At 37.0% G+C, this 26,811-nt stretch overlaps 1 protein-coding gene across 12 annotated transcripts in view; it reads right to left on the bottom strand.

Moving 5' to 3' along the window:
* Window positions 1–26,811, bottom strand: part of PTPN13 (protein tyrosine phosphatase non-receptor type 13) — a 209,904-nt gene that overhangs the window by 106,824 nt on the left and 76,269 nt on the right. For 10 of the 12 annotated variants that reach the window (XM_059066378.2, XM_067036011.1, XM_059066374.2 and 7 more), the window contains exons 7-9: window positions 17,982–18,548; window positions 1,846–1,941; window positions 1,361–1,454 (exon numbers count right to left, since the gene is read on the bottom strand). In XM_059066378.2, the coding sequence (XP_058922361.1) occupies window positions 1,361–1,454; window positions 1,846–1,941; window positions 17,982–18,548 (757 nt within the window). The remainder of the gene's footprint in view (window positions 1–1,360; window positions 1,455–1,845; window positions 1,942–17,981; window positions 18,549–26,811) is intronic. The other 2 variants (XM_059066385.2, XM_067036014.1) reach the window with 1 other exon arrangement.

The following is a 26,811-nucleotide window of genomic DNA, read 5'->3' as shown; positions in this document are numbered from 1 at the left end:
TTATTAGAGCTTTCCTCAAAGAAAGTATCATAGACTACTTTATTTTTTTTTAAGATTTTTTATTTTTTGATGTGGACCATTTTTAAAGTCTTTATTGAATTTGTTACAATGTTGCTTCTATTTTATGTTTATGTTATGGAGGTTTTCTGGCCTCCAGGCATGTGGGATCTTAGCTCCCCAACCAGGGATTGAACCTGTACCCCCTGTGTTAGAAGGCAAAGTCTTAACCACTGGACTGCCAGGGAAGTCCCTCATAGACTATTTTAAAAGGAACAAGAGGGAAGAGAAAAACACACAAGTTTCATAAAAACTGGAATATTAAGTAATAATTTTAATGCAATGTAATTAGTTGGAGTCTAAATCCTGGATAAATTGTCTGCTTTAATCACATGGCTAGGGTTACCTGGTCTATTAATAGTTTACAGGTATGAAACAGTGTCTGCCAGAATTAATCAACTAAGGGGCAAGTTTTTGTTAATTTTCAAATGATTCTTTTGTGTATAATGGCACTTGAACTAAATGAACTGATATCAAATTTAAGAGGATTCCTGTCGTTTGGGAGTAAATTTGGAAGCAACCTCTTGTTCTCTAATATCACATTATGAATTTCAAATTAATGCTTAACATTAATAACATGCTTCTGTTTATGGGAGGAACCTGTACACACCTGCAAAAGATACACATTAATATATTCACTACTGATTTGACACTTCTCAGTTCAAAGTAAATCAGTCCATGCCTATAATACCACCATTCTAACCCTAGCATAAGAATAATACACAACACCTTATAAGAAACCTGGGTATTTCAGTATGAAAATGAACTCTAAACAGCCCGAAGTGGGCTTTAAAAAACAAAAGATGACCTCTTTTAAGCCAGGAAAGATGTAGTGAAAAATTAACTTTTTACATAATAGGTTATTCAGTAGTAACCTATTAATTATTCATTCAACAAATAATACTCACTGAAAGCCTGCTTGTTGAGCCCATTCAACCTCGAAAGAAGTATTATTCTCTTAGAAATCAAAGTTTACTATCTTCTCACAGATGTTTAATGCTGTGCTTTCAGAACTTCCTTACTGTTAATAAGTTATTTTACATTCATGTTAATTTAAAAAATCAAGCACAAACTATAAATAATCAGGGCCAATTCTAATTTTAAAAGACTCCAATAACTCAAACTATTATAACATATTTTGCATAATCGAATGAATTTGCAAGACCTTAAAGAGGAGGAAAAGGAAATGGATAATGGAGAAAAGAGAGGAGAAAGAATAATTCTAAAAAATTCTCCTTGATTCTAACAAAGAAAAAAAAAACCAGCAACAGGAAATATATTATCATTTTTTCATATTACATACCTTGGTCTCTGTGACTGGCCTTGACTTGGGGTTTCATCTACCCCTGGGAGACCACTGTTGGACTCAAATCTCTTTGACACTTCACTTTTTCTCACTAATTGTGAATGAAACAAAAATAGTACAGGTGATAAAAATATCAAGTAATCTTATTTAAAACTCAAGCATTCATCAGACACATAAGATAATTTTTACAAATCATATTTATGTAATCAAATTAGTGACATAATGTCAATAAACTCTTTAGAGGTTAAGTCATGTTATTTTGAAAACAATTATTTTCTCTACTATGAAAATGACTACACTGCTATTTGATGAAACTGCTATCAAGTTCCTATAATACTGTTAAAATGAGTAACTGGAAATTTTTTAAAATTAAAAAATTTTATATAGAATTATTCTTTTGACATCTTATATCTCAACACTACTGAAAGAGAAGAACAATCATGGTTTCTTAAGAACATTTTGCTTGTTCAGATTCCTCTCACCTTGTCTGAAATCTGATTCAGAGGAAATAATAGATGGACTTTCACTGGAGGTACTAAAGATATCACTGTGGTAAGTTTTGTATCTTCGAATTGGTTCTGAAAGGATTAAAACATAAACATTAGAAAGCAAACTCATTAGCTGTTCCACGCAAATCAAATAAGGCAATAAATTTATTCTTGTGAGACTAGAACATTTTTATACATTGCTTTAAATTTAATAATGGATAGGTGGTATTCAAAAATGTGACTACAGTTTTGAGGCAGTTTGGCATACTGGTTAAGAGCCTGGACTCTGAAGCTAGATTTGCTAGGGTTTGAACCTCAGCTCCAGTACTTACCAGGTGCACGACTTTAGGAAGGTATTTAACCTTCCTGAAACTCTTCTTCAACTGAAAAGAGGGTATAAATAGTAGCGTGCATTTCATAGGATTGTTGTGAGCATTAAATGAATTAATATATGCAGATCTCTTAGAATACAGTGTATGCTACAGAAACATCATTCTTTGCACTAGGTGCTATGAGGACGGAAAATCCAAATACACAGTCCCAAGCTCAAATAATTTAAAATGCAGAAGTACAAAATACTTAAGACGGGACATGTGGGGACGGGGTGGGAGGCGGGGGCAGCTGTGTAGGGATGTACGGTGTGTGCTCTGTATGAGGGGGGCAGAACCCCGCTAAAATCTAAATTCTACCATCTAAATGTTTCTGACTCACCCCTCTTCTTTGTACTCATGATCACTATCATAGATGGCTATTCAGCTCAAGCCTGGACTACTTCATGTGTCCTAGATTCCCCTCTCTGCGGTCTTGCTTTCTTGCTTGTTTCGTATTATAGTGCACATTATAAAGAGTGAACTTTCCAGAAATGAAAATCTGAGAATACTGTATTTCTTAAACTTCTTCAAACTAGAATCTTCAAGATACAGTTTAGTATCTCCTTAGCTTAGTACTCAAAGCCTTTCCATAAGCTGGTCCCTGACTACATTTATAGCAGTGGCTCTTTATATTCTGAAGTCATAGGTTCTTACTTGCTAGAATCAGATGAAAAGCATAGACCTCTCTTCTCTGCCTGCCTGCCCAAAGCACACTGAAATACACAAATATTGAAACAGAACTTTAAAAACTCAATCCAGGTAGAACCCTTGTTCCAAGGATCACCATCCACTTCTCCAAATTTTGCACTTGTGTTACGGAATTTACAGATAACCCAAAGCATATAAACTTTTAGATTCTTTCCTGAAAGATACTTTCCCTGCTAGAAATGCCTTTCCTCCCCTTTTCTTTTGAATACTTTTTCTTTTTCCTTTAAGAGAAGCCTTAAAGGAAAAAAAATCTTTCATGTCCACAAAAGCTTTCATGACCACCTAAAGGCTGAGTCAGATATTGCTTCTTGTACTTTCATATTGCCTTATGCTTAAAAAACTGTGACTCTTCCACTGCCTAATATTGATAGTTCTTTCTCTACGTGTTTGTTTCCTCTACCAAAATTATAAACTCTGACAAAAAGGATTGTCTTTTTCAGATGTACCTCTAGTATCTAGCCAAGTGTCTGATGCATAGCAAGAACAAAATAAGTATTTTCTGAGTAAATATGAATGAATGAATAAAAAAATGAATATATGTGATACACAAAGGTCACTGATGACCTTTAAGAGGACTATTTCCATTGCACAGACAGGTGAGAGACCAAATCAGACTAAATGATAGTAAATTGAGAAAATGAGTAACACTATTCTTTCAAGAAGTTTGAGGGTTTGAGAAAGAAACATGATTTTAAAAAATAAACTAAATGAAACTAGATGAGTTATTAGGGTCTTTTTGGAAGAGTGAAATGTCTGAGGATGTTTTTAGGCACTGGATAATAAATCTGTAGATTGGAGGAGACTGCAAATGATAGTGGGGAAACTGATGGAAAAATGTGAAGGAACCAGGAGGAGGAGATGGGAAAAAACCAACATACATGGGATGGTTAATTTAGCAGGGAGGAAGAACATTTCCTTCTTAAGAGAAAGAAATGAACAAAGGAAAGAGTGAAAATACAGAGGGAATTCCAAGATACTCATCAGAAATTTGCCATACTCCTGGTAATAAAAGTAAATCACTCCCTGAGAAGTGTAAAGGAATTCTGCTGTGAAGAAAGTGTTGAGCCAGCAAAAAAAAAAAAAAAAAAAAAAAAAGTGAAAGCTTTTATGTTACAGTGAGAGTTTAGATTAGGCTAGAATGCATGAATTTTATTGGAACCAATCAGAATGGTTTTGTGGCTTTTTCTAGGCACTAGAGAAAGCAGACCATGGGAAATACCTAGAACTGAGGAGTGATATGGATGCATGGTAGCAGATAATCAAGGTATGTGAGGGTTTCTTTTTTACTAGTTAGCAAACTTGAGGACGGGTACTTCACAAAATGAATTATTCCCTTGTGCTAGGAGATGTTTAACAGAGATTGTTAAAAGAAAAAGAGATGAAAAAATGAATGAAATAGTTAAATGGCACCACAGAAACCAGGCTGGAAACCAGGATGGAAATGAGGGGCTGGAAAAATTGGGAGCTCATGCTGAGGCAAAGGATAGGAGTAATGCTGAGAAGAGTTGAAGGATAAATGACTGGCCATGGACTTGACGGAGAGGAAGTTGTGTATTGTTCTTATAACAATGTTTACCAGGAGAAGCATGCACAATATAGAAGACTCCTACTTTGTCCAGTTTTGTATACAGTGAACATAAGTATCAAATAATACTATAATTAATAAAGAGTTTTGGAATTGAAAATCTAAGTATCTACCAGAACTTTAAAAAAAAATGATTCCATTCTACTACAGGGAAGTCTCATGGTAAAATAAATGATTAAAAAAAAACTCCTCTCTGGACTTCCCTGGTGCTGCAGCCTGCCAATGCAGGGGACACGGGTTTGAGCCCTGCTCCGGGAAGATCCCACATGCCACAGAGCAACTAAGCCTGTGCGCCACAACTACTGAGCCTGCACTCTAGAGCCTGTGAGCCACAACTACTGGCCCCACACGCCACAACTACTGAGGCCTGCGTGCCACAACTACTGAGGCCTGCGCACCACAACTACTAAGCCCACGCGCCTAGAGCCCGTGCTTTGCAACAAGAGAAGCCACCGCAATGAGAAGCCTGTGCACCGCAGTGAAGAGTAGCCCCAGCTCGCTGCAACTAGAGAAAAGCTCAAGTGCAGCAACAAAGACCCGACGTAGCCAAAAAAAAAAATGTGGGTTTCTCTGGTGGCACAGTAGTTAAGAACCCGCCTGCCAATGCAGGGCACACAGGTTCGAGCCCTGGTCCGGGAAGATCCCACATGCCGCAGAGCAACTAAGCCCATGCGCCACGACTGCTGAGCCTGCATGCATAGAGCCCATGCTCCACAACAAGAGAAGCCACCACAATGAGAAGCCTGTGCACTGCAACGAAGAGTGGCCCCTGCTCACCATAACTAAAGAAAAGCCCATGCACAGCAACAAAGACCCAACACAGCCAAAAGTAAAAATAAAAAATAAATAAAAATGCATTAAAAAATTCCTCTGGTTTAAGATGAACATGACTTGAAAGGATTGTAGAAGATGTCAAACAACAGTTTTATCTAATTTATTTATTAGTTTTATCTAATTTAAATGTAATGAACATAGCTAGATGGTTATGTAAGAAGAACTGCTATTTTCAAGGGGCACCAAAGAACTTTTTGTTTTATTGTACAGAACCTCCACGCTAAAGTTTTGAGGAATTTTCCCAAGTGACAAACCTGGCATTGTAACCTACAGGAAAGTAAAACCAACAAGGCCACGGGAAAGACCCAGAATGTATGGAGGCAATATGGTTTTACCTCACAATGAAAAGTAGGAAGTTGCAGCAAACCTATTCAGTAGACAGAGGAGAGAACTTCAGTCACTTGGATGTTAAGCCTGCAATAACAATTTCACACCCCATATTAACTGAATTTACTGCTTCATAACTATTTCTGCAAAGTGGCTGTATGAGAGTAAATAAATTTTAATTTTAATTTCCATTCTCTGGTGGTGCTTTATAACTATTCTTACATTATTTCACAGCGTCCACATTCCCTTGTCTTTTGCTCAGCTATGTTTTGTTTCCTTTACTCTGACAACACTAGTAAACTTTTTTCAGTCCTTGCGTTCCTCTGTAAGACAAATTAATGTAACTTTGACAAACTCTTCTTAAAAATAGAACACCAGGACTTTCCTGGTGGCACAGTAGTTGAGAATCTGCCTGCCAATGCAGGGGACATGGGTTTGAGCCCTGGTCTGGGAAGATCCCACATGCCGTGGAGCAAATAAGCCTGTGCGCCACAACTACTGAGCCTGAGCTCTAGAGCCTGCGAGCCACAACTACTGAGCCCATATGCCACAACTACTGAAGCCCACACGCCTAGAGCCCATGCTCCACAAGAAGAGAAGCCACTGGCAATGAGAAGCCCGCACACCGCAATGAAGAGTAGCCTCCCGCTCGCCACAACTAGAGAAAGCCTGTGTGCAGCAACGAAGACCCAACACAGACTAAATAAACAAATAAATAAATTTACACACACAAAATATATATAACAATAAGTCATCTTCCCGTGATGAACTACTGGTCTGTAAACGTTCTAAGTACCACACCCGGGGGGAGGGAGGACATTGCCTTATGATGCTTTACCACTTCAGAGTAATAGGGCACAAACATTCTGGAAACACAAACTAGATGACTAGCTTAGCAGGACAATTAAGAGGCAGGAAGAACCTTTCCCTTCTAAGGCTGGGGTAGGGGTGGGGTGTTTATGTTAATTAAAGTGGTAGGAATCTTTTGTGAGCTTCCTGTATTCCGGAATGCATCTTTAAAAAAAAAAAACATTGTTAACCATGTTCCTTTCACTTAATGGCATGGCAGATATAACCAGAGTCAAGTTCCCAGGCAATATTTACTACACAGTCATGGTTATAAAAAGGTTAGAATCAGATTAAAGTTCTCAGCCAAAATTTACTACTCAGTTGTGCTTACAAGAAAGGTTAGCCCTTATAAGCTTTCCATTTCTGAATTAAATAATAAATGTAACAGTTTCAGGAATTACTATAAAATTACATGTCCTTTACCAAGAGAATCTGTATTGGTGTATAACAGAGGCATGTTTTCCATGCTGACAGATAGAAACACTTCTTGGCTTTCTGATGACCTACACAAAAGGCACCCAGTAGACACTAACTAGATAGGTAGTAGCTTTCTTCCTCTGTTCTGGTCTGCAAAAGAAGGGTAATCCCTAATTTTCCACAAGGTGTCCTGCCATTATTGACGACTTTTTTTGGGAGGATCCAGACAACATATGTTTTCTATCTATATTTAAATGTATAATATTAGCACTTTAGATTTGGTCCAGATCCCAGGAATGTGGTATTATCTGAGTGATTTAAAAACACACACACAACTTTTTATTATGAAAACTTCTAAACAGACACAAAAACAGAGAGTACAAGTCCTCATATGTACACATCTCCCCGCATCAACAAAACCTAGTGATTGTTATTTTAATTGGAAAGTGTCAGACTTTTTTTTTAAACAGAGATGCTCTTAAGTATTTATAGAATATTACAAAGTTTCCTGAATGCCAAAATTTTTGAATCATGTGCAATGGACCTATTAAGAATATTCAAATACACATTTTATAAAATACACATGTGGCTACTTTCATTGAAATGTTACAGCTGCAATAGCAAAATGTTAAGCTGTCACCATTACAATTGGAGAACTGAATTTATTTGCCTTTTGTGGGATAAAATTAGACTCAGTATCTAATTAGTTGGTTTGCAAATTTCTTTTCTCAGCTAGTAAATATTTAAATGAAACCTACATTGTGTAAATCAGTGTACTAGAGTTCATTTAGGATCATGAATATTCCTCATTTCACTAGATGATTTTCTTCTCTTTGACTCCCTATATGTATTTAGTTTTCAGACATGGAAAATAAAGTTGTAGTTAACAATCTTAACATAGAAATAATAACAAGTGCAAAAGAAAAAATGGGAGAATAAAATTAGTCTGAATACATGTAACCAAAAAAGCAGTACACCAACTTGAGTGTGTGTATGAATATATGTATGTAAAACACATAAAACACAGGAATACAGTCTCTCCAAAAAACATTTTGTAGAATAGTGGTGAGAGAATGAGAAGAATAGGGATTAGAGAATAATGGCTTAAAGAATTAACATCTGGATAGAAGTCTAGTTATAGAGATTCTGTAATCATACATACTCTGACAATTAAAGATATATTTTAATTTCTAGTATTACTTTACTATAATTAAGAATGTACCATTTTTTTGCTCAGATTACAAGGTATAAAAATCTGACAGGGGCTTCCCTGGTGGTGCAGTGGTTGAGAGTCCGCGTGCCAATGCAGGGGATAGGGGTTCGTGCCCTGGTCCGGGAAGATCCCACATGCCATGGAGCAGCTGGGCCCGTGAGCCATGGCCGCTGAGCCTGCACGTCCAAAGCCTGTGCTCCGCAACAGGAGAGGCCACAACAGTGAGAGGCCTGCGTACAGAAAAAAAAAAAAAAAAAAAAAATCTGACAGGACTTCCCTGGTGGCACAGTGGTTAAGAATCTGCCTGCCAATGCAGGGGACACGGGTTTGAGCCCTGGTCCAGGAAGATCCCACATGCTGTGAAGCAACTAAGCCCGTGCACCACAACTACTGAGCCTGTGCTCTAGAGCCTGCGAGCCACAACTACTGAGCCCCCGCATCACAACTACTGAGGCTTGCACGCCTAGAGCCCGTGCTCTGCAACAAGAGAAGCCACCTCAATGTGAAGTCCGTGCACTGCAGTGAAGAGTAGCCACTGCTCGCCACAACTAGAGAAAGCCCAGGCGCAGCAATGAAGACCTAACGCAGCCAAAAAAAAAAAAAGAAAAAAAAAATCTGACAAATATTTTATTATCCTTTAACTGTAACCTGATCCTTTAAACTGCAACTCTAAAATGGTATTGACTCCACATTTATATAGCAACATTAAAAGGCAGCTTTTCAATAGGCTAGTTTTGTCATAAATTCTTGACAACTGAGAGTCATAATTTCCACCAACACTTAACACACTTAACACTTTATAAACATATGAAGTTGTGGCATGTGGTCATGAACACTATACTTTTAATGGTTAGGGAATTATGAAGACTTGCATGATATTCTTAGCTTATGTAGAGCTATTTTAGATGAAACATTCAAATCTACAATCTTCACATTAAAATGTATCTAAGCCAGTGCAAACTGTAATCTAAAAACACGTTTTACATATTCAAGCTCAGACAAGTTAACATGAAGGAACTGAGACTCAGGCAATTGCAACATCAGGAATTAAATAACCACTTTTAGCTTGGCATTTCTTTACCTTTAATACATGATCCAAATTACAGATAAAAGTTTCAAAGAGAAATGCACTAAAATGATGGGTTTTGTAGTTCAGAACTATAAAAAAATATTTAAAACCCTGCATTTTTATAGTTATAGGTCCTAACAAATAAAATATTTCACCCTTGGGCTTCCCTGGTGGCGCAGTGGTTGAGAATCCGCCTGCCGATGCAGGGGACACGGGTTCGTGCCCCGGTCCGGGAAGATCCTACATGCCGAAGAGCGGCTGGGCCCGTGAGCCATGACAGCTGAGCCTGTGTGTACGGAGCCTGCGCTCCGCAATGGGAGAGGCCACAACAGTGAGAGGCCCGCGTACCACAAAAAAAAAAAAAAATATATATATATATATATATATATATATATATATATATATATATATATATTTCACCCTTCAAATAAAGCAGAGAAACAAAAGTAATAACATTATGGGCTTCCCTGGTGGCGCAGTGGTTGAGAGTCCGCCTGCTGATGCAGGGGACACGGGTTCGTGCCCTGGTCTGGGAAGATCCCACATGCCGCAGAGTGGCTGGGCCCGTGAGCCATGGCTGCTGAGCCTGTGCGTACGGAGCCTGTGCTCCGCAACGGGAGAGGCCACAACAATGAGAGGCCCGCGTACCGCAAAAAAAAAAAAAGTAATAACATTATGTATTTATGTATGAAGTGTTTTTCTCTATGCTTTCTTTTGAGGGGGTTAATTTCTGGAGATTAGAGATTGTACCTTGTTTATGATCACTAGAGTCCACTGTATTCTATATTACACCATGCTGCATGATACATCACTAGAATATATTCTAAAATCCTCTGAGAGCTAGACGTGATCAATAGAATTTTTAACCAGGAGAAACAGAACACATGCAAGTATGAATATATATAAATGAGGAAAGGTATATGGAGAAATACTCTGTGAAACATAAATTACTTTATAGATGTAAAATTTGTACAGAGTAGGAATGCAACAAGAGTGAACAGTTCTCTATGATGGTCTTGTGTAATGCAGTAGCCATAAATCCGGGCCAGCTGTACCACTCTTCTAGCATCCTCCAGGATCCTTTGTTGTTATGACTTCAACTGCCCCTTCTAAAGCTTTCAAACAGTACAGAGTTCTAAAGGAAAGTGATTGCATTTGCTGTTGGTTGGTCAGGCTGTGACTGACAAGTATGTGATTTTTCTCTTAGAGTTGGACAAAACAGAGGAGAAGGAGGTGGGATTTCTCCTCACTATATAGCATAATTCATCAGAGAATATTGTTGTATTCCATATCTGAAATAGTACCAATGAATATATTAAACATTTACTAAACATGCTAAACATTTACTAAACATACTAAACATTACTAAATATTTAATATTAATAGCCATGTTGCAATATTCAGTTTAGGTTAACAAACACTTACTATCTATTATATGTCAGGCAGTCGTAGATACTAAGGATGTAGCCATGAATTAGACCAGGGCAAATTTCTGGTGTCTACAAGAGGAGAAAAAAGCTCTTCAAAACAAATAATTTCAATGAAAAATATAGACCAACATCTGGAAGTGGAAAGATGAGAGAAAGCTTCCTGAGCTACGCAATGCCTGAAAGCTTAGACAGAGAGAGAGCGAGCGAGCGTGCAAGATGGGAAATGCTAAAGGGTGAGACTGGAGAGACACAATAATGGAAAGCCTTAAATACCATAATCTAAGAAGCCTGAATTTTATCCTGCTCAGCTGATAAAAAGTTATTAAATGGCTGAAGGCAGAGAAGAAATGTATTCAAATTTGCATGGCAGGTAAACAGAGGACAAATTATAGCTGAGAGATCAATTTAGAAAGCTAGTTCTATAGTCCATGGGCAACAGAAGGAATTGAGAGACTGGAATGAAATGAAGAAATATTTTGGAGGTTAAAACTGTTGGGTCTTAAACCTTGTCATGATACTCATTACTAGTAAGATCCATTTTAAATCTTTCTTAAAACATATCGATCCATGCTTTTCAGAAGGTTTCTATATCAAAGCCAAACTGGGTCTATGTTAACTATGTATGAGTTAGATTTAAATTAGGTCCCTAATTTCTGATAAAGTATCCTCTGATTTCTGTGGACTCCAAAACTAGTATTATGTTACTAGGATTATCGACACTGGAAAGCTCGTTTTGGTTTCACTTTCAACTTTCCTTAGCATTTAAAAATGTAACTTCATTTTTTTTCACTTGGATAAATCAAAGAAGAGAAGTAAATGTCTATGATCAGTTGTTTTTAAGCTAAAGAATGACTTACTGCATACTTCTTCTCAAATGCTTTTCAAACCAATCTTTGGTTATTTTTTACTGGACTAACTGTGTGAGAATGGTTTGAAGCTGGCTAGGTAATTTTAAATAAAATATTCAGTTCCTTAGTTGCACTAGCTACAATGCAAGTGCTCAATAGTCACATGTGGCTTGTAATTACAGAGTTGGACTTTGTAGATATAAGACATTTCCTCCATTGAAGTTCTATTGGAACTTCAATGGAACTGGTCTAAAACATAAATCTCTTAAATTTCAGTCCTGGGCTTCCCTGGTGGCGCAGTGGTTGAGAATCCGCCTGCCGATGCAGGGGACACGAGTTCATGCCCCAGTCCGGGAAGATCCCACATACCGCAGAGCGGCTGGGCCCGTGAGCCATGGCCGCTGAGCCTGTGCGTCCAGAGCCTGTGCCCCGCAACGGGAGAGGCCACAACAGTGAGAGGCCCGCGTACCACACACAAAAAAATAAATAAAAATAAAATAAAATAAAATAAATTTCAGTCCTGGAAACATAGTAGGCACTTGATTCTTTCTGGTTAAGTGCTGAATCCATCTATAATAGTGTGCTCTTCAGAGCTACAAAATATATTGTATCTTAGTAGTAAAATAATAAAGTCATTAATACTTAAGTACATGTGATACTTGACCAATATCACATAAAATCCCTGCTTATTCATATTTACTTCTGTGGAAACTAATTATTTAAGTTCATGGAGTAATCCAAATAACGACTCAATCTTTTTTGTGTGTGGGGGGGGATTGCTATTCTAAGGGAAATAAGGTAAAAATAAAAACTGAGTAGTTCATCTTTACCAGTTTTGGCTCTTAGAAAAGAAAGATAAGTTTTGAAAATATTTCTCTCTCTCCATAAAATGTCACTAGTCCGCAACAAGAGAGGCCGCGACAGTGAGTGGCCCCCGCTTGCCGCAACTAGAGAAAGCCCTTGCACAGAAACGAAGACCCAACACAGCCAAAAAAAAAAAAAAGTATATGCACTTTCAAGTTCAATGGAATGAATGTGAATGGAAATGAAACATTAAGGTGCCTTAATAATGAGAACAGGCTCACATATTTGAGTGTTTACATACTCTAGCTGCACAACAGAGTTTAAGCTGTATTCACACAACAGTCACAGAACAGCAAAAACTAGGCTAGACCAGAGGCCACAGCACTGAAAGAAAGGAAACGATACTTAAATTTAGACATAAAGTAGACTGACTGTTGGAAGCAAAATTCTATTCATAGACCCCACCCAGGGTGTGGAGTGCTGTTCATACTATACTCACAGTACTGGTTCCAAGTCAATCTCTCATAATCAGGAATGTGCTGCCAACCCACAGAGCAATGGATAGGGAGTGTGTGGTAACTACACCACAAACGACATGGCAACAGATACTCTCATTAGAAAACAGACAATTTCTCAGATCTTGAGATGGAGTAGAGACAGGTGGAAAAGAAAATACTGGGAACAGGGAAGAAAGGAAAAGAGTATAATAGGACAGTCCTATGCTGAGGTGAAAAGAGTGAAATGAAAGCAAAAAAAGGGAATGACATCAAATTTTAAAAATAGTTTCCAGAAGAGAAAGCTGTTGTTTCTTCCTGCCCCTCCCTCACTGGTTTATGAATGTAGAAAACTATTAATAATCATCATAATAATCTTATAATTTTTAAATTTCAACTACAATTTCTTTCTTGGGATCTTTTTTGTTCCTAACTTTATTTTGTTCCCAAGGAAATTAGAGCACTCAATACCACCCACTGCTTTTTTTTTTTTTTTTTTTTTTTTTTTTTGTGGTACGCGGGCCTCTCACTGTTGTGGTCTCTCCCGTTGCGGAGCACAGGCTCCGGACGCGCAGGCTCAGCGGCCATGGCTCATGGGCCCAGCCGCTCCGCGGCATGTGGGATCTTCCCGGACCGGGGCACAAACCCGGACTCTCAACCACTGCACCACCAGGGAAGCCCCAACCACTGCTTTTTGATAGTTTACTCTCTTATGTCATCAGGTACAGGATAACCATCTTACAGATCCTACCGTACGCAGTAAAGCCCCATCAAAACACTATGCAAAACAAAGCAAAACAAAATCCCACTATCTGCCACAATAGAGGATATGACACAATGGAGCTCCACCTTAACCTATATCCAGTGTGTTTTATTGAAGGAAAAACCAAATGAGCCTTTCTTTCATAATAATATCTTGTTTTACTGTATTAAAAATTATATAATTTTACTAGGAAGAGACCTAAGGGGTTTAAGTGGTTAGTTGAATGTCCAACTTCCCAGGCAGTAAAATATTTTCCCAACAATATACCTGAAATGTTTCTCATTTCTGCTTGAAATCAGAAGGGCAGAATGGAAAAAATCTTATTCTGGGGCTTCAGAGACCTGGATTCTAAATTCAGCTCTGTTATGATTTATGAATTATGTCTTTCCTTTGGCAAACTAGTCTACTCTGGGTCTCTGAAAACGAGATGTTTGATTTAAATGATATACAAATTCCTTCCAATACCAAACTCCGTGATTTTAAAGTCTGATCTCTCCTGTGCTAGTTGGCTGGTTGATGCTGTCAGCTGAGGAAATGCTATGGAGGTGATTTAGGTACAGGCTCCTTTCAAGAGGGTAGGGCCTGGGCTAAGGTAAGGGCTATACATTTGAGTTTGAAGGAGACAACTGTCTTTCCCATTAGTTCAATGAATCTCCTCATGTGCCCCAAAGAACAAACTGCAATTTAGCAATTTCTTTTCTTCTGATTGGTGTATTATCCCAGTGAACACTGTAACACATCCTTTTTTAAAAAATTAAGAGGTACCATGTAGTGGGAAATTCTTAGACTGGAATGCTGAAATCTCTCATGGAAATCTACAATCTCCCATAATAATGGAAACTTTATCGTTAACCAGTTATGTGATCTTGGGTACATTATTAAATCTTCACAAGCCCAAGCACATGTGCTTTAAGACCTCTTCTAATTCTAAAATTACTGATACCCAGTAGCAACTTCCAATTGTAAAGATCACAAAAACTGTACAGAGTATTAATATTTTTAAATGCTTTAGTCCACAGAAAAGGGATCTATGAAGCCTACTATTCATAAAAATTAAATCAGACAAATAGGTTTATATTATTTTCCATTCTTTTTTCTTCTTTGTGTACTAGCTGAAATCTTCATATTGGCAATCTGTACTTTGCTCGGCTAACATAAATTATCTTACCTTTAGAAAAAGACAGCACAGCATAAAACCAGTAAATTATTCAACTAAATAACTAATAAAATTATTGCTTTTGAATTCCAAACCTCAAACATTCCTTTCAAACAATGCTTTTAGTCTAAAGCAAATATAATTTATTGCTACTTGCATGTTACTAATATAATAATGGAGTTTATTTAAGGTGCTATATTTCCATAATAAACCAACATTTTCAAGGTGTTCTGTTTTCCTTAACTTGGTTGTAAAATATACTCTGGGGGGAAAATGGGTAGGTTCTTTGTGGGAGCAAATGCTTTTGAAAACTCTTCAATACCAAAGAAAGATTTCAGGACAGAAACTGTCCTATATCAAATAATTGAAAGCATATTTATTTTTTTAAAAAAATCTTTTTCTTTTCTTTTATCTCTTATAATAAACCTAAAATTTCTAAATCTGGAAATTTTATTTTTTGTAACAAGTTACCATTTTGAAGAAATAAGAGTTTACAGAGATTATATATCATCTTTGCAGATATATATATGCATATATGAAAACAAGTTGATCTATTTGAGTTTCCATGGTACACTTACACACACATGCATGCACATGTTTCCCAAGAAGATAAAAGACTTCTATGCAAACTAGGACATAATTTGACTTAATACTCACTTTATAGGAAATCCCCATAAATCACCTATTCAAACAAAATATGTTAAACAGACTATTTATAGTAGCATAATTTAACAAATTAAAAATATTTTCAGTAAAGTTTTGATGTTTTACTATTTGACTCTCAACCAAGGTTCAAGGGTAAAAAGCACTTTCCTCACTTCACTAATCCAAACTACTATTAATTTACCAAATAGTAAGTCAGATAATCTTTTGAAACGTACACCTGAAAACATTATAAATATTTTAATATTTACATGTTAAGAAAATATACCAGTCAACCTTTTAAATGTTAGAAACAGTCATCTAAATTGGTGTGTATCTTCACTATTTATATTCTGAGACAATCGTGGATTTATCTATTTGAATCATTGAGGGATTTTTTTTTTCACCAACGGGCAGAATTTCTTTACATAAATGTCTCCATGAGGGAATGCTCATAAGAATGTCAGGCTAAATTATATTCATATGTTAGCTGTTGTGCAACACTAAATAATCATGAAATACAACTTCTGAAAGGAGAGACTTTATTTTAAGCTACAAAGTGACTGCTTTTTGCTATCACAACTCTAAAAGTTTACTTATCAGAGTTAAACAGTGAAATCATGCATAAAATAAATTTCTAAGTTTTTATTTTCTTTGAAAAATAGAAGTCTTTTTAAGTCTTTGAAAGTTTTTAGATCTAGGTTATATTCGACCATCTCATAATGCTGGCTAATGTTTTTAAAATTGCAGTTATATACAAACCCATAATATTAATTAAGTGTTCAATAATTTCCTCCATAATTTCAATTTCCACACTAATTTGCAACTCCTGAATTGAAAAAAAAGTGCAAAACTTCATTTATGAGAAGTAAATCACAATGTGGGATCTATTTTCAGTCCTAGAACTATACTTAAAACTTAAGTAACAGACCAAACCTTTAGCAGAGTAGTGTAAAGGCAACCTATGAATAAAAAATATTCACTAGGACAATGATCTTAAAAATGAATATGATCCTTGATTATGTTTCTACTCTCACTGAACTAGAAGCACCTTAAAGCTCCCTTTAATCACCTATGTTCCAGGGGTCTAGAAGCAGCAGTTATAAAACTTTAATCTTCAAAAATGTATAAGATTAGGGACTTCCCTGGTGGTCCAGTGGTAAAGAATCCGCCTTCCAATGCAGGGGACACAGGTTCAACCCCTGGTCAGGGAACTAGGATCCCACATGCCACAGGGCAACTAAGCCCTCGTGCCACAACTACTGAGCTTGTGCGCCTTTACTAGAGAGCCCACGTGTGCAGAGCCCACACACTCTGGAACCTGCGTGCCACAACTACAGAGCCCACGTGCCCTGGAGCCTGCACACAACTAGAGAGAAGCCCACACACCGCAAGGAAGAGCCCGCACACCTCAATGAAGATTCTGCATGCCGCGACTAAGCCCTGATGCAGCCAAAAATAAATAAAATAAATCTTTTTAAAAATGTAGAGGACTAGATTGAAAACTCTTATTTTTCCCTCTCTTCTACTTATCAATACTAAAAACAGCCTCTATCCCTACATATGTCTAGAACATAATTTTATTCTCTTCAATATATTGTGCTTTGTGTGTGAAGAGGTACTTTTGAAACAGAGCTTTCCCCTGCAAATAATAACTGATAATTTATAAAGTTACTTTATGCCCCCATACTAGGATTGTAATATTTTTACTTATTAATCACTTTACATTCACTACCCAATTAATTTATTTGTGTTAAGCCCATTTTACACATAGGGTAACTTAAGATGGAGTGATTAAGCCCAGCTGCTGAACTAAGGATCACATAGCTACTGAGTGGGGTAAATAATTCAAGCCTAGGCTGTCTGACTCTAAATCTATAAACCTAAACACTACGATTTTAAAAATGTAGATTTTGGGGGCTTCCCTGGTGGCGCAGTGGTTGAGAGCCTGCCTGCCGATGCAGGGGACACGGGTTCGCGTCCCGGTCCGGGAGGATCCCACATGCCGCGGGGCGGCTAGGCCCGTGAGCCATGGCCACTGAGCCTGCGCGTCCGGAGCCTGTGCTCCGCAACGGGAGAGGCCATAGGAGTGAGAGGCCTGCGTACCGCAAAATAAAACTTCATTCCAGACCAAAGAAATTATAATCTTCAGGAGTCGTGTCCCAAAATGTGTTTTTTGAAGCTGGTGGTTTGGGAACCACTGTACTGTCACCAGTCTACACTGCCTCCCTGGGATTGCTGATTTTGATTAACTGCATCTCATTTCCACGAACCAGTCCTTTACAGAAGCCTCCCACAAGATAGTGCATGATAGCCGGTGCTGTGGAGGATTAAAAAGAAGTAGAAAACATGGTTCCTGCCTACCTAAAATATTGAGAGATTTATATGGTGGCTGGACTGGGTGTGTTTAGTAGGGATGACTTTGTGGTAGCACTGTACTTTGATTAGGGTTTTTGTGGAAGGAAGAACAGAAATTGACAGAGAAGAAAGAGCCTAACTTGGCTACAAAGGTTTGGCAGTGGAAATAAGACTTATGGAATGGTTTACTAACCCTTCTTTATTTCAAAAACACAATTTTAAATACTTCAATTCTTTCTCAAACACACAAGAAATTACTAACCTTCTTCATTCATGGCTTCTCTCAGAACCTGAAGTTTCTTTTGTCTTTCTCGGATTCGGTCCAAAGCATTTGATATTGCTGAGGAGGTAGGCAATTCTCGTGTGTGAAACAATGGATCCATTTTCTGAGGGCCAAAGATATCCAAGGCTATGCTTCCATCTGAGTATCTTGCCTCCTTTTTCCTAGGAGTAGTTGAAGTCCGTACTGTTACCGCCTCAGACAGACAGTGTTGGTGTCTGTCAGTCTCCCCAGAAGAGATGTCTCTGTCACCTGTGCAAAGCAAGTCCATGGATGAAGCCCAAATCTTCTTCTTGGGAAGCGCATCAATGCCAGGGATAGCTTTTTTTTCTGGGCCACTTGTTTTGAACTGGTAAGGGGAGCAAGAACTTTCAGAATCTTCATGTCCAGAATTATTATCTGATGAAATGTCCTTGAAATAATGTTCTTCATATTGTGTGTCTCTGATGGACAGAAATCCCATAGATTTACTAAGCCCTTTGTTAAGAAAGGTCTGATGAGAGACCGGAGACTTGTATGTATCTAGTACATCAGAAGTAGAGCTTCTTCCTGGAATGATAAGAATCTATCATGTATGCACAGAATTTTTAGAAAATAACTGGAATGTAACCTTACTATTGACAATGAAAGTGGTGGCAATTTCCTAATTTTCTGAATGGAGGAGGAGAGCTGAAATGGGATGGTGGTGATGATAAGGGAAGTGGAAAGAGATGCTATGTTTGTATAACTTTTCATAGTCCAATGTTTCTTACCTAATGATATCAATAATATAGTGAACTTACTTCTTAAAGTAGCATTATTTTATCTTCAAAGATGAATGATTTGGTTTTAAAAAACAGATAAGAGTTTCTGATACTAACCAGTTTGGTAGAATATTAATTATTCATGAAACGATTTGGGGAAATAATAGAATATATAGTATACTCCTTTAACTTCTAAAGATATAATTCAAATAGGTATTATTTCACTATAAAGCCCTACCATTTTCTGGTCATTTAAATAAACATGTTCAAAGAAGAAACAAAGAATTATTGCTTTATTCTGGATGGAAAAAAGATTGTAGTATTTGGAATTCTTAAGTATCAAAGTTTTATTATGATTAGGTATGATTTTAGAAAATTTGATTATGTTTGAAATCCAGACAACTTGACTGTTTAAATTATGTAAGAAACAATTTTTCCACGGCAGACCATCATGTACTGAAATAGTTTTTCCTCTCGAACACAATGTATCAATATTTGTCAACTAGAAGAAATTACCCATTCTTATTTATGCTTTAGTCTTTAATGTAGTTAAAACCAGCATGCCATTCCAATTTCTTTTAAGGCAGCGGTCTAAATGCATTGAGGCGCAGCAAAAATGTCCAACCAGAAATTTTTTTAATTCATAGATTCAACAATAACAAAAATCACACATATAAATGGCTCCACTATTAAAAAGAGAAATGTAGAAAAATATAGTTACTAACCCAATAGCCCATAAACACTGAAGATTTCCTGCATGACCTTCTGTGATCCCTCTTTGACAACCTATTTGCTATGGATACAATGTAAAATGATGACTAAAACCTTCCTGATAATAATAAATTGCTTATTAACTCATTTGAAGAAGTCAATTGCTTCTTCAGGGTAACAACTCTAAGCTCTAATTCCCTGACCACAAATTTTACCTTAATAATCATAGAAAAGTAAATTAATTTCAGAATGGCAACACATAATTGCTTGAAAATTAGATTCAAATGTTTTCTTGGAACTCATCTTCCCCCTGAACATGGATCCACTCAAGTGCAAATAAGGATAACATTGCCTACTTGAGGCACATCATCTATAGCAGCGGTCCCCAACCTTTTTGGCACGAGGGACTGGTTTCACAGAAGACAATTTTTCCACATACTGGGGGAGGGAGATGATGGTTCAGGGGGTAATGTGAGCACTGGGGAGCAAAGGGGAGCAGCACATGAAGCTTCGCTCGCTCGCCCACAACTCACCTCCTGCTGTGCAGCCCAGTTCCTAACAGGCCATGGACTGGTACCTGTCTGTGGCCCCGGGGGTTGGGGACCCCTGATGTACAGAATACTGGGAAATATACCACACCACATTCTAGACACATAGATTGCCATAGACTTTAGATTCTAATATAAAATAATTATAAATTGATAAATGTCTATCTTACAATATTTCAGTGGTGAATTACATTCTTAAACCACATATTGACTCATTAATTTAAAATTGTATTAAATATAAAGAACAAAGATACTCTTAAAAATTGATAGAATACAATAGATAAAAAATAAGAATTGAAAGGATTTACAGATCATAGAATCACAGATGAACTCAACAATCTGCCTTCTTTTACTATCTTGACTGCCAACAAGTAGTCAAAACTTGGTGAAAATCAAACAAGTGGGTATTTTGGCAGCACCATAAATTCACGGTCAACCACTTTGGACACTCAACATCATGTGCTAAGAGTAAGTTCATTCACTTTCCACAACTGATTCATTTTTCCTCATTCTTCAAATTTCCCACCTTAACTCTCCTCTCTCTTTATCTGATGAGCTGGTCTCATATTCCACCAAGAAAATAGTTGTCAGAAGACAACTCATTTTTCGATGACTAATTCTACATATCCACCCATGTCTGCAATCTTTTCCCTACTGTCTCAAAGGATGAAATTTCTTACCAAAGGCCAATTTTCGATATGTGTTCAATTCCCCCCTCCTCTTAGTTTATCAAAGATTTTATTTCTTTGGTTAACTTCTGCCCTCTCTGCTTCCATCTTCATTATCCCCCATTTATACTGAGTCATTCCCATTAGTACACAAAACGTGCTCTAATATCTCTATAACAAAACCAAACTAAAGCAAAACCTCTCCCCTATTACCACATTTCCCCTCTAGCTACTGCTGTCTCCAATTTCTCACTTCCCATTCATTATTCTACCCACTTTAGTCAACTTCCCATTCCTCTACACCTTGGCAACTCTCATCATGTATCACTGATGATATCCATATTACAAATCCAATGGACACTTCTGCATCCATATCTTACCTACCTCTCAGCAACAACTAATAGTGATGACAATCCCTTAACGAATCACTTTCCTTTCTATACAAGCTTGGTTTCTTCCTACTTCTCAGACTGCTCATTCTAAGTCTGCTTTTCCTCCTCCTCTACTGGATATCCAAATGTTGGCTTTCCTCAGATGTCAGTTTTAGAACCCTATCTTTTCACTCTTTCCTTATACAATTTCACCAATTAACAAGGCTTTAAATATTATCTACCTATTGACAACTCCCCAATTTATTTTCTTGGTGCTGATCTCTTCTGGGAGCTCCAGTCTGAAACAACTGGACCTTCTACTGGTATATCTCAGAAGCACCACAAACTTGAACATGCTTAAAACTAATCTTTTGCTTCCCATACCCAGAGATGTCCATTTACCCTGGTCTTTCCAACTTGAATAAGTGGCACCATTATCCAACTGATGGCTCAAAACAGAAATAGGGGCACCCTCCTGAAACCCTTCATCTTACTAATTCCCCATATCAAACCCATCAGAAAGTGCTGGCTATCTAAATTCTTAAAGATATGTTACTCCGTTATTTCCAATTCCACTGGCATCACCCTATTCCCAATTAACATTATCACTTGACTAGATAACTGCAATAGCCTCCCTGCTTCTTTTTTCATCCAACTACCCTCCACCCAGCAGCCAGAACTAACTTTTAAAAACACATTCCATGATGTCACCATCCTGCTTAATAAGTCTCAAAGGCATACTACTGCACTCCAAATAAAATCTAGACTCCTTTTGGGCAAGCCACTTAAATCCTTTTTAGTCTCATCTCCACTTTCCTTATTCCATCCAGGCCACAGGTTTTTCTCTGTTAAGGTCTCTTAAATGTTCGGACCTTTCTTATGGTTAGTTGTTTCTTATTCTATAGTTTTATTTTAAATATGACTTCTTCAGTGAAGCTGACCACTATTGAAATAGATCACTTTCCAAATGTATCATGAGTCTATTACATTTGTAACAGTAAATTATTCTCTTTTAGGTCATTAGTATTTACCAGCTATCTATTACTGGGCCATGGTATCCTAAAAGAGCCATGTTTTCTCACTAGTCATATGAAGCTTAAAACTAATTGCTAATAAGGTGGCTCTTGAACAACTACAGCTTTATAAATGTTAGGTTTTTTTTTTTTTTTTTTTTAAATGTTAGGTTTTTATTGTCTTTATAAAAATTAGTAGATATAAAATATTTCAGTTCATGGTTATTAAAAACTTCAGAAAGTTATTTTAAATTCTTCAGGGTAGAACAAAATTATAATGAAAATAATTCATTTAAAGGTTTATATTAACTTCCTATTCTGTTTCTACAAAATATGGGTCATTTTGCTTTATATGTTTGGAAATCACATTATGATCGCTATCTTAAAATCTCATGACTATTACTTATAAAGTAATGATTTTGAACCACAGTTCTCTTCTAATAGCCAACAGGACAAAGAAAGGCATGGTGACAAAGGAAGAGGAGTGAGAAAGTAAGATAGGGGGAGGGAAGGGAGGGGGCAGTGATACTCTTCAGGAAAATGGCAAAAAAAATTGTGGAAGTGTGGGGCTTCCTTGGTGGCGCAGTGGTTGAGAATCCGCCTGCCGATGCAGGGGACACGGGTTCGTGCCCCGGTACGGGAAGATCCCACATACCGCAGAGCAGCTGGGCCCGTGAGCCATGGCCGCTGAGCCTGCGCTCCGCAATGGGAGAGGCCACAACAGTGAGAGGCCCGCGTACCACAAAAAAAAAAAAAAAAAAAAAAAATTGTGGAAGTGTGAAACAGGGTTCAAAGTGGTACGTATATACTTGTTACAAATGCTCTAAAATAAAATTGTAAGAGCTATGAGCTACAAAAGCATTAAAGGGAGAAACTGAGTGTGGATGAACTTTTGAAGGAAAAGAAAGGAAGTGGTAGGAAAGAGATGTTTTGAGCTAAGTGGTTTCTCCAGTGGATCCTCTAGCCTAGGACTGCTTTTCTTTGATTTTTGGGGAAAAAAGGAGACATATCTTTAGGTAGAGACACAGAGGTGGATTTGAGCTGGTTATAAACATCCTATTCTTAAATCACATATTCCTAACTGGCCAGAGTCTCAATGCGTTTTGTCATGTCAATGATGCTCACTACCTTCAACTACACAACAAGATATGTAATTGTCTGATTAACACTTCACAGGTGGATAAAATACATATGGCATCATACACAGCAATATAGTATCATGGTTGCTTTGTGTTGCTAAAGCACTAGGGAAAAAATTTCACTAATCTGGGAACTCAAAATTAGAGTTCAAATATAGCATTTGGCCATATAAATGAGGAAAAACATGGAATTCTAGGCCCTCTTATTAGATGCTTCAGTCTAGTAAACAAGTGAAAACCATCTACTGTTAATGCCAGTGTCACCTCAAATAACTATATTTGAGACTAGACAAAACGTAATTTCTTCAGATGCTTTCCAGATCTTTCCAAACATGTGCCCAGGCTATTATAATTACTTTATTGAACAAGCAAAAAACAGCACTGAAATCATTAATTAATTTCACCTAACAGCTATGCTCACTACTCATTTTGATCACAGGAAATTAAACTAATGGTATTTCTGAAAGCAATGCCATTGTAGCTACTTTTTAAAAGATTTCAGGTGGAGCTTTCCGTGGTATTTTCCTATCCTGGCAGAGTTAGATGCTCCTTCATCTAAGCTCACAGAACATGCTGGACCTCTATGAAGACATTCTCTCACTGTATTAAAATTATCCATTTTATTATATATCTGTCATCACTCCTACTCATTTCCTCAGCCCCACCCCCAACTGGAACAATAACGTAAGGGATCATGTCTTACTCGTTTTTCTATTTACTGTTCCTGATAAAAGAAATTCCAAAAAAAATGCTTGCAGAATGGACTGGTTATATAACTTTTGAAACCATTTAAAGTCAATTTAGGTAGCATAATCTACCAGAAAGATTACTGTCAAAAGATGGGGTTTTAACTAGCTTTGTCATTCAATCCATGAGCTGGGGCAAGCCACTTAAATTTGTTTCTCACTTCCTTCATCTACAAAAATGTGGATATAATTTGTTATGTCTTCTTGGAGGTGACAGGATAAAGGAACTAACCCATTTGAACTATTAAGAGCTCTTCTGAGCAAGTAGCAACATAAAGTTCTAAATTTTGTTTCTATTTTATTTTTCTCAGCATACAATTATCTACTGAGGGAGAATTTAAGTTCTTTTGAGAGAAAGTCATAAAACCAGAAATCAAAAGATCTGGAAAAGTTTTAGATTCTATAATTTAAAAAAATCAAGTTATTCACAACAGAACAATTAGTGACTATAGGTAGATTTTTCCACCTTTAAGGATGCTCTGAGTTCAGAAACAGTTTACAGACAACATTAGATTACATACAATTATAAGTATTCAAATTTAAAATGAAACCACAAACATTTTCCTTTCTCAGAGTGTGCAGTTTGCTAAAAAGTAAATGGCAAACAATAAATAAACAATAAAGATTTTAAGATCATAAAGAGTATTCATAATATAACATATTCCATTTATTAAATTAAATTGAAAAAAATCTTCCTTGTAAAGTACATTGTGTTTTAACTGTTTTTGTTATTTATGATGAACATTATCCTTAGTGGGATATCCTCATTCATCTTTCTCCTCACACTGAGACTCAAGAAATTCACAGCATCTCTTAGAAGCTAACTTCAAAATGACATTTCAGTATTAAAAGAGGCTCCCCGATTCCCCCTCTGTCTTCACAAATGGGTTCAGGTACATAAAAAAAGAAACATGATATTATCAACACACCCAAGTTCTGAAGCACTATCATGCTGATCTGATCAAGGTGTAGGTTTCCACCTTAAGCTTTCTTGGCAGGAAATGTCTGATTTCTTTCTGCTTAGTGAAGCCTTTTATCAGCATTGACAGTATTATATAACAGAGTGGAGGCTCACAGCCCACTAGTTTAGGCCTTAGCTTCTGTAACAGATCTCAGAGGTAAGATGTAAGGAGAGATCTTTTATGGTCATTTACTCATAGATGAAAAATTTTGTTGTTAAGTTTTAGTTGAACAATCAGATCACTTAGATACGAGGCATTATGTCTAAAATTGCTTACTTCTTTTAATCTAATTCTGTATCTCACTGACCATCTTGACATTTTATTTATTGAGAACAGTGGTCAGGAATTGAACAAACTAAGTTATCACTAAATAAAGGCTTTAGGTTGGTCTGCATCAAAGATAATGCTTTACTACTAATGTAATACGACAACGTTGCTTTGCTGCAAGTGACCACTGACAGTTAAGAACTGGCACTGCCCAAAGGTAACACCAGTGTCCTAGAAGAATATTTCTTCTTCATGAGTTAATTTTTTTAATCTTAAGAGTTATATTAATAAGTGTGTGCCACTGACTATTAGTTCCTAATTGCTTCTGTCTGGTAATGTCTATAATTAGAATACTATGTGGATTCTGTCCTTGAGATGTGGTTTTACAAATTTATTAAAGATACAGGAGACTTTTAGCAGTAATATTATGGTAAGCAATAGCTAAGACGGGCTGAGGATCCAAAAGGCTATTGTTTCTTTAATTATAAGGACCTCTAGTTCTACCCCAACTACAGGAACTAATTTAGGTTTATCCTGAGTGACAAATTGTAATTCCTTACAAATTCTCTTGATTTTAGATATTGGGGAGATTGTACTCTCCAATAAGGAGATAGGATTATTAGAGAATTAAAATCTATGGACAGTCTATTTCAATTTCTCTGTTAATTTTCTTAAGTTACCACAGTCACTTCTAGATTATCTGCATTTGGACAGTCTATCAGTCATAAGAATTCTAGAGCTCTATTAGACAGTAATACTAAGTCTTTATATTACAAAAAACAAAGTCATAAATAAAAGGCATTAACACTTTGGTTTAAAACTTCTGATACATTTGTTGTTATAATAAAATAGTCTAATAACATGAGCCAAGATGGTAAACTACAGCTTATTTTTTACTCTGCACACAACTTAATGCTTAAAATAAGCTATCTAAAAAATTAAATCAGAGTCTCATATATTTCTTTTCAGAACCATCAACATTTTATTACAAATGTACTACTATATCTAATATTTTTATAAACCTTTTTCTCATACTCATTCAGTCAACAAATATTCATTTAACACTTACACAATGATTTTTTTTTTTTTTTTTTTGGCTGCATTGGGTCTTCGTTGCTGTGTGCAGGCTTTCTTTAGTTGCAGAGAGTGGGGGTTACTCTTTGTTGTGGTGCTTGGGCTTCTCATTGCAGTGGCTTCTCTTGTTGTGAAGCACAGGCTCTAGGTGCATGGGCTTCAGTAGTTGCAGCATGCAGGGTCAGTAGTTGCAGCATGCAAGCCCTGGAGCATGAGGGCTTCAGTACTTGTGGCGCATGGGCTCAGTAGTTGTGGCGCGCAGGCTCTAGAGCACAGGCTCAGTAGTTGTGGCACATGGGCTTAGTTGCTCCACAGCATGTAGGATCTTCCCGGACCAGGGATCGAACCCATGTCCCCTGCATTGGCAGGCAGATTCTTAACCACTGCGCCAACATGGAGGTCCATAGTGAATACTTTAATAAGTAAACATTAGATTTAAAAGAAATGATTTGTTTCTCTTATTTATCATCTTAATAGTAGATTTTCTCCATCTCTACCATCTATGTGTCCAGAAAGCTTAATTTTGTATATGGCTTTCACAAATATATGTATATATGTAAATGACAAGTA

This window comes from Kogia breviceps, chromosome 6 (assembly GCF_026419965.1).
Source record: "Kogia breviceps isolate mKogBre1 chromosome 6, mKogBre1 haplotype 1, whole genome shotgun sequence".
In the NCBI taxonomy this organism is placed as follows: Eukaryota; Metazoa; Chordata; class Mammalia; order Artiodactyla; family Physeteridae; genus Kogia; species Kogia breviceps.
Note: the sequence above shows the minus strand (reverse complement) of the source record. Positions and strands in the feature narration are given on the sequence as shown.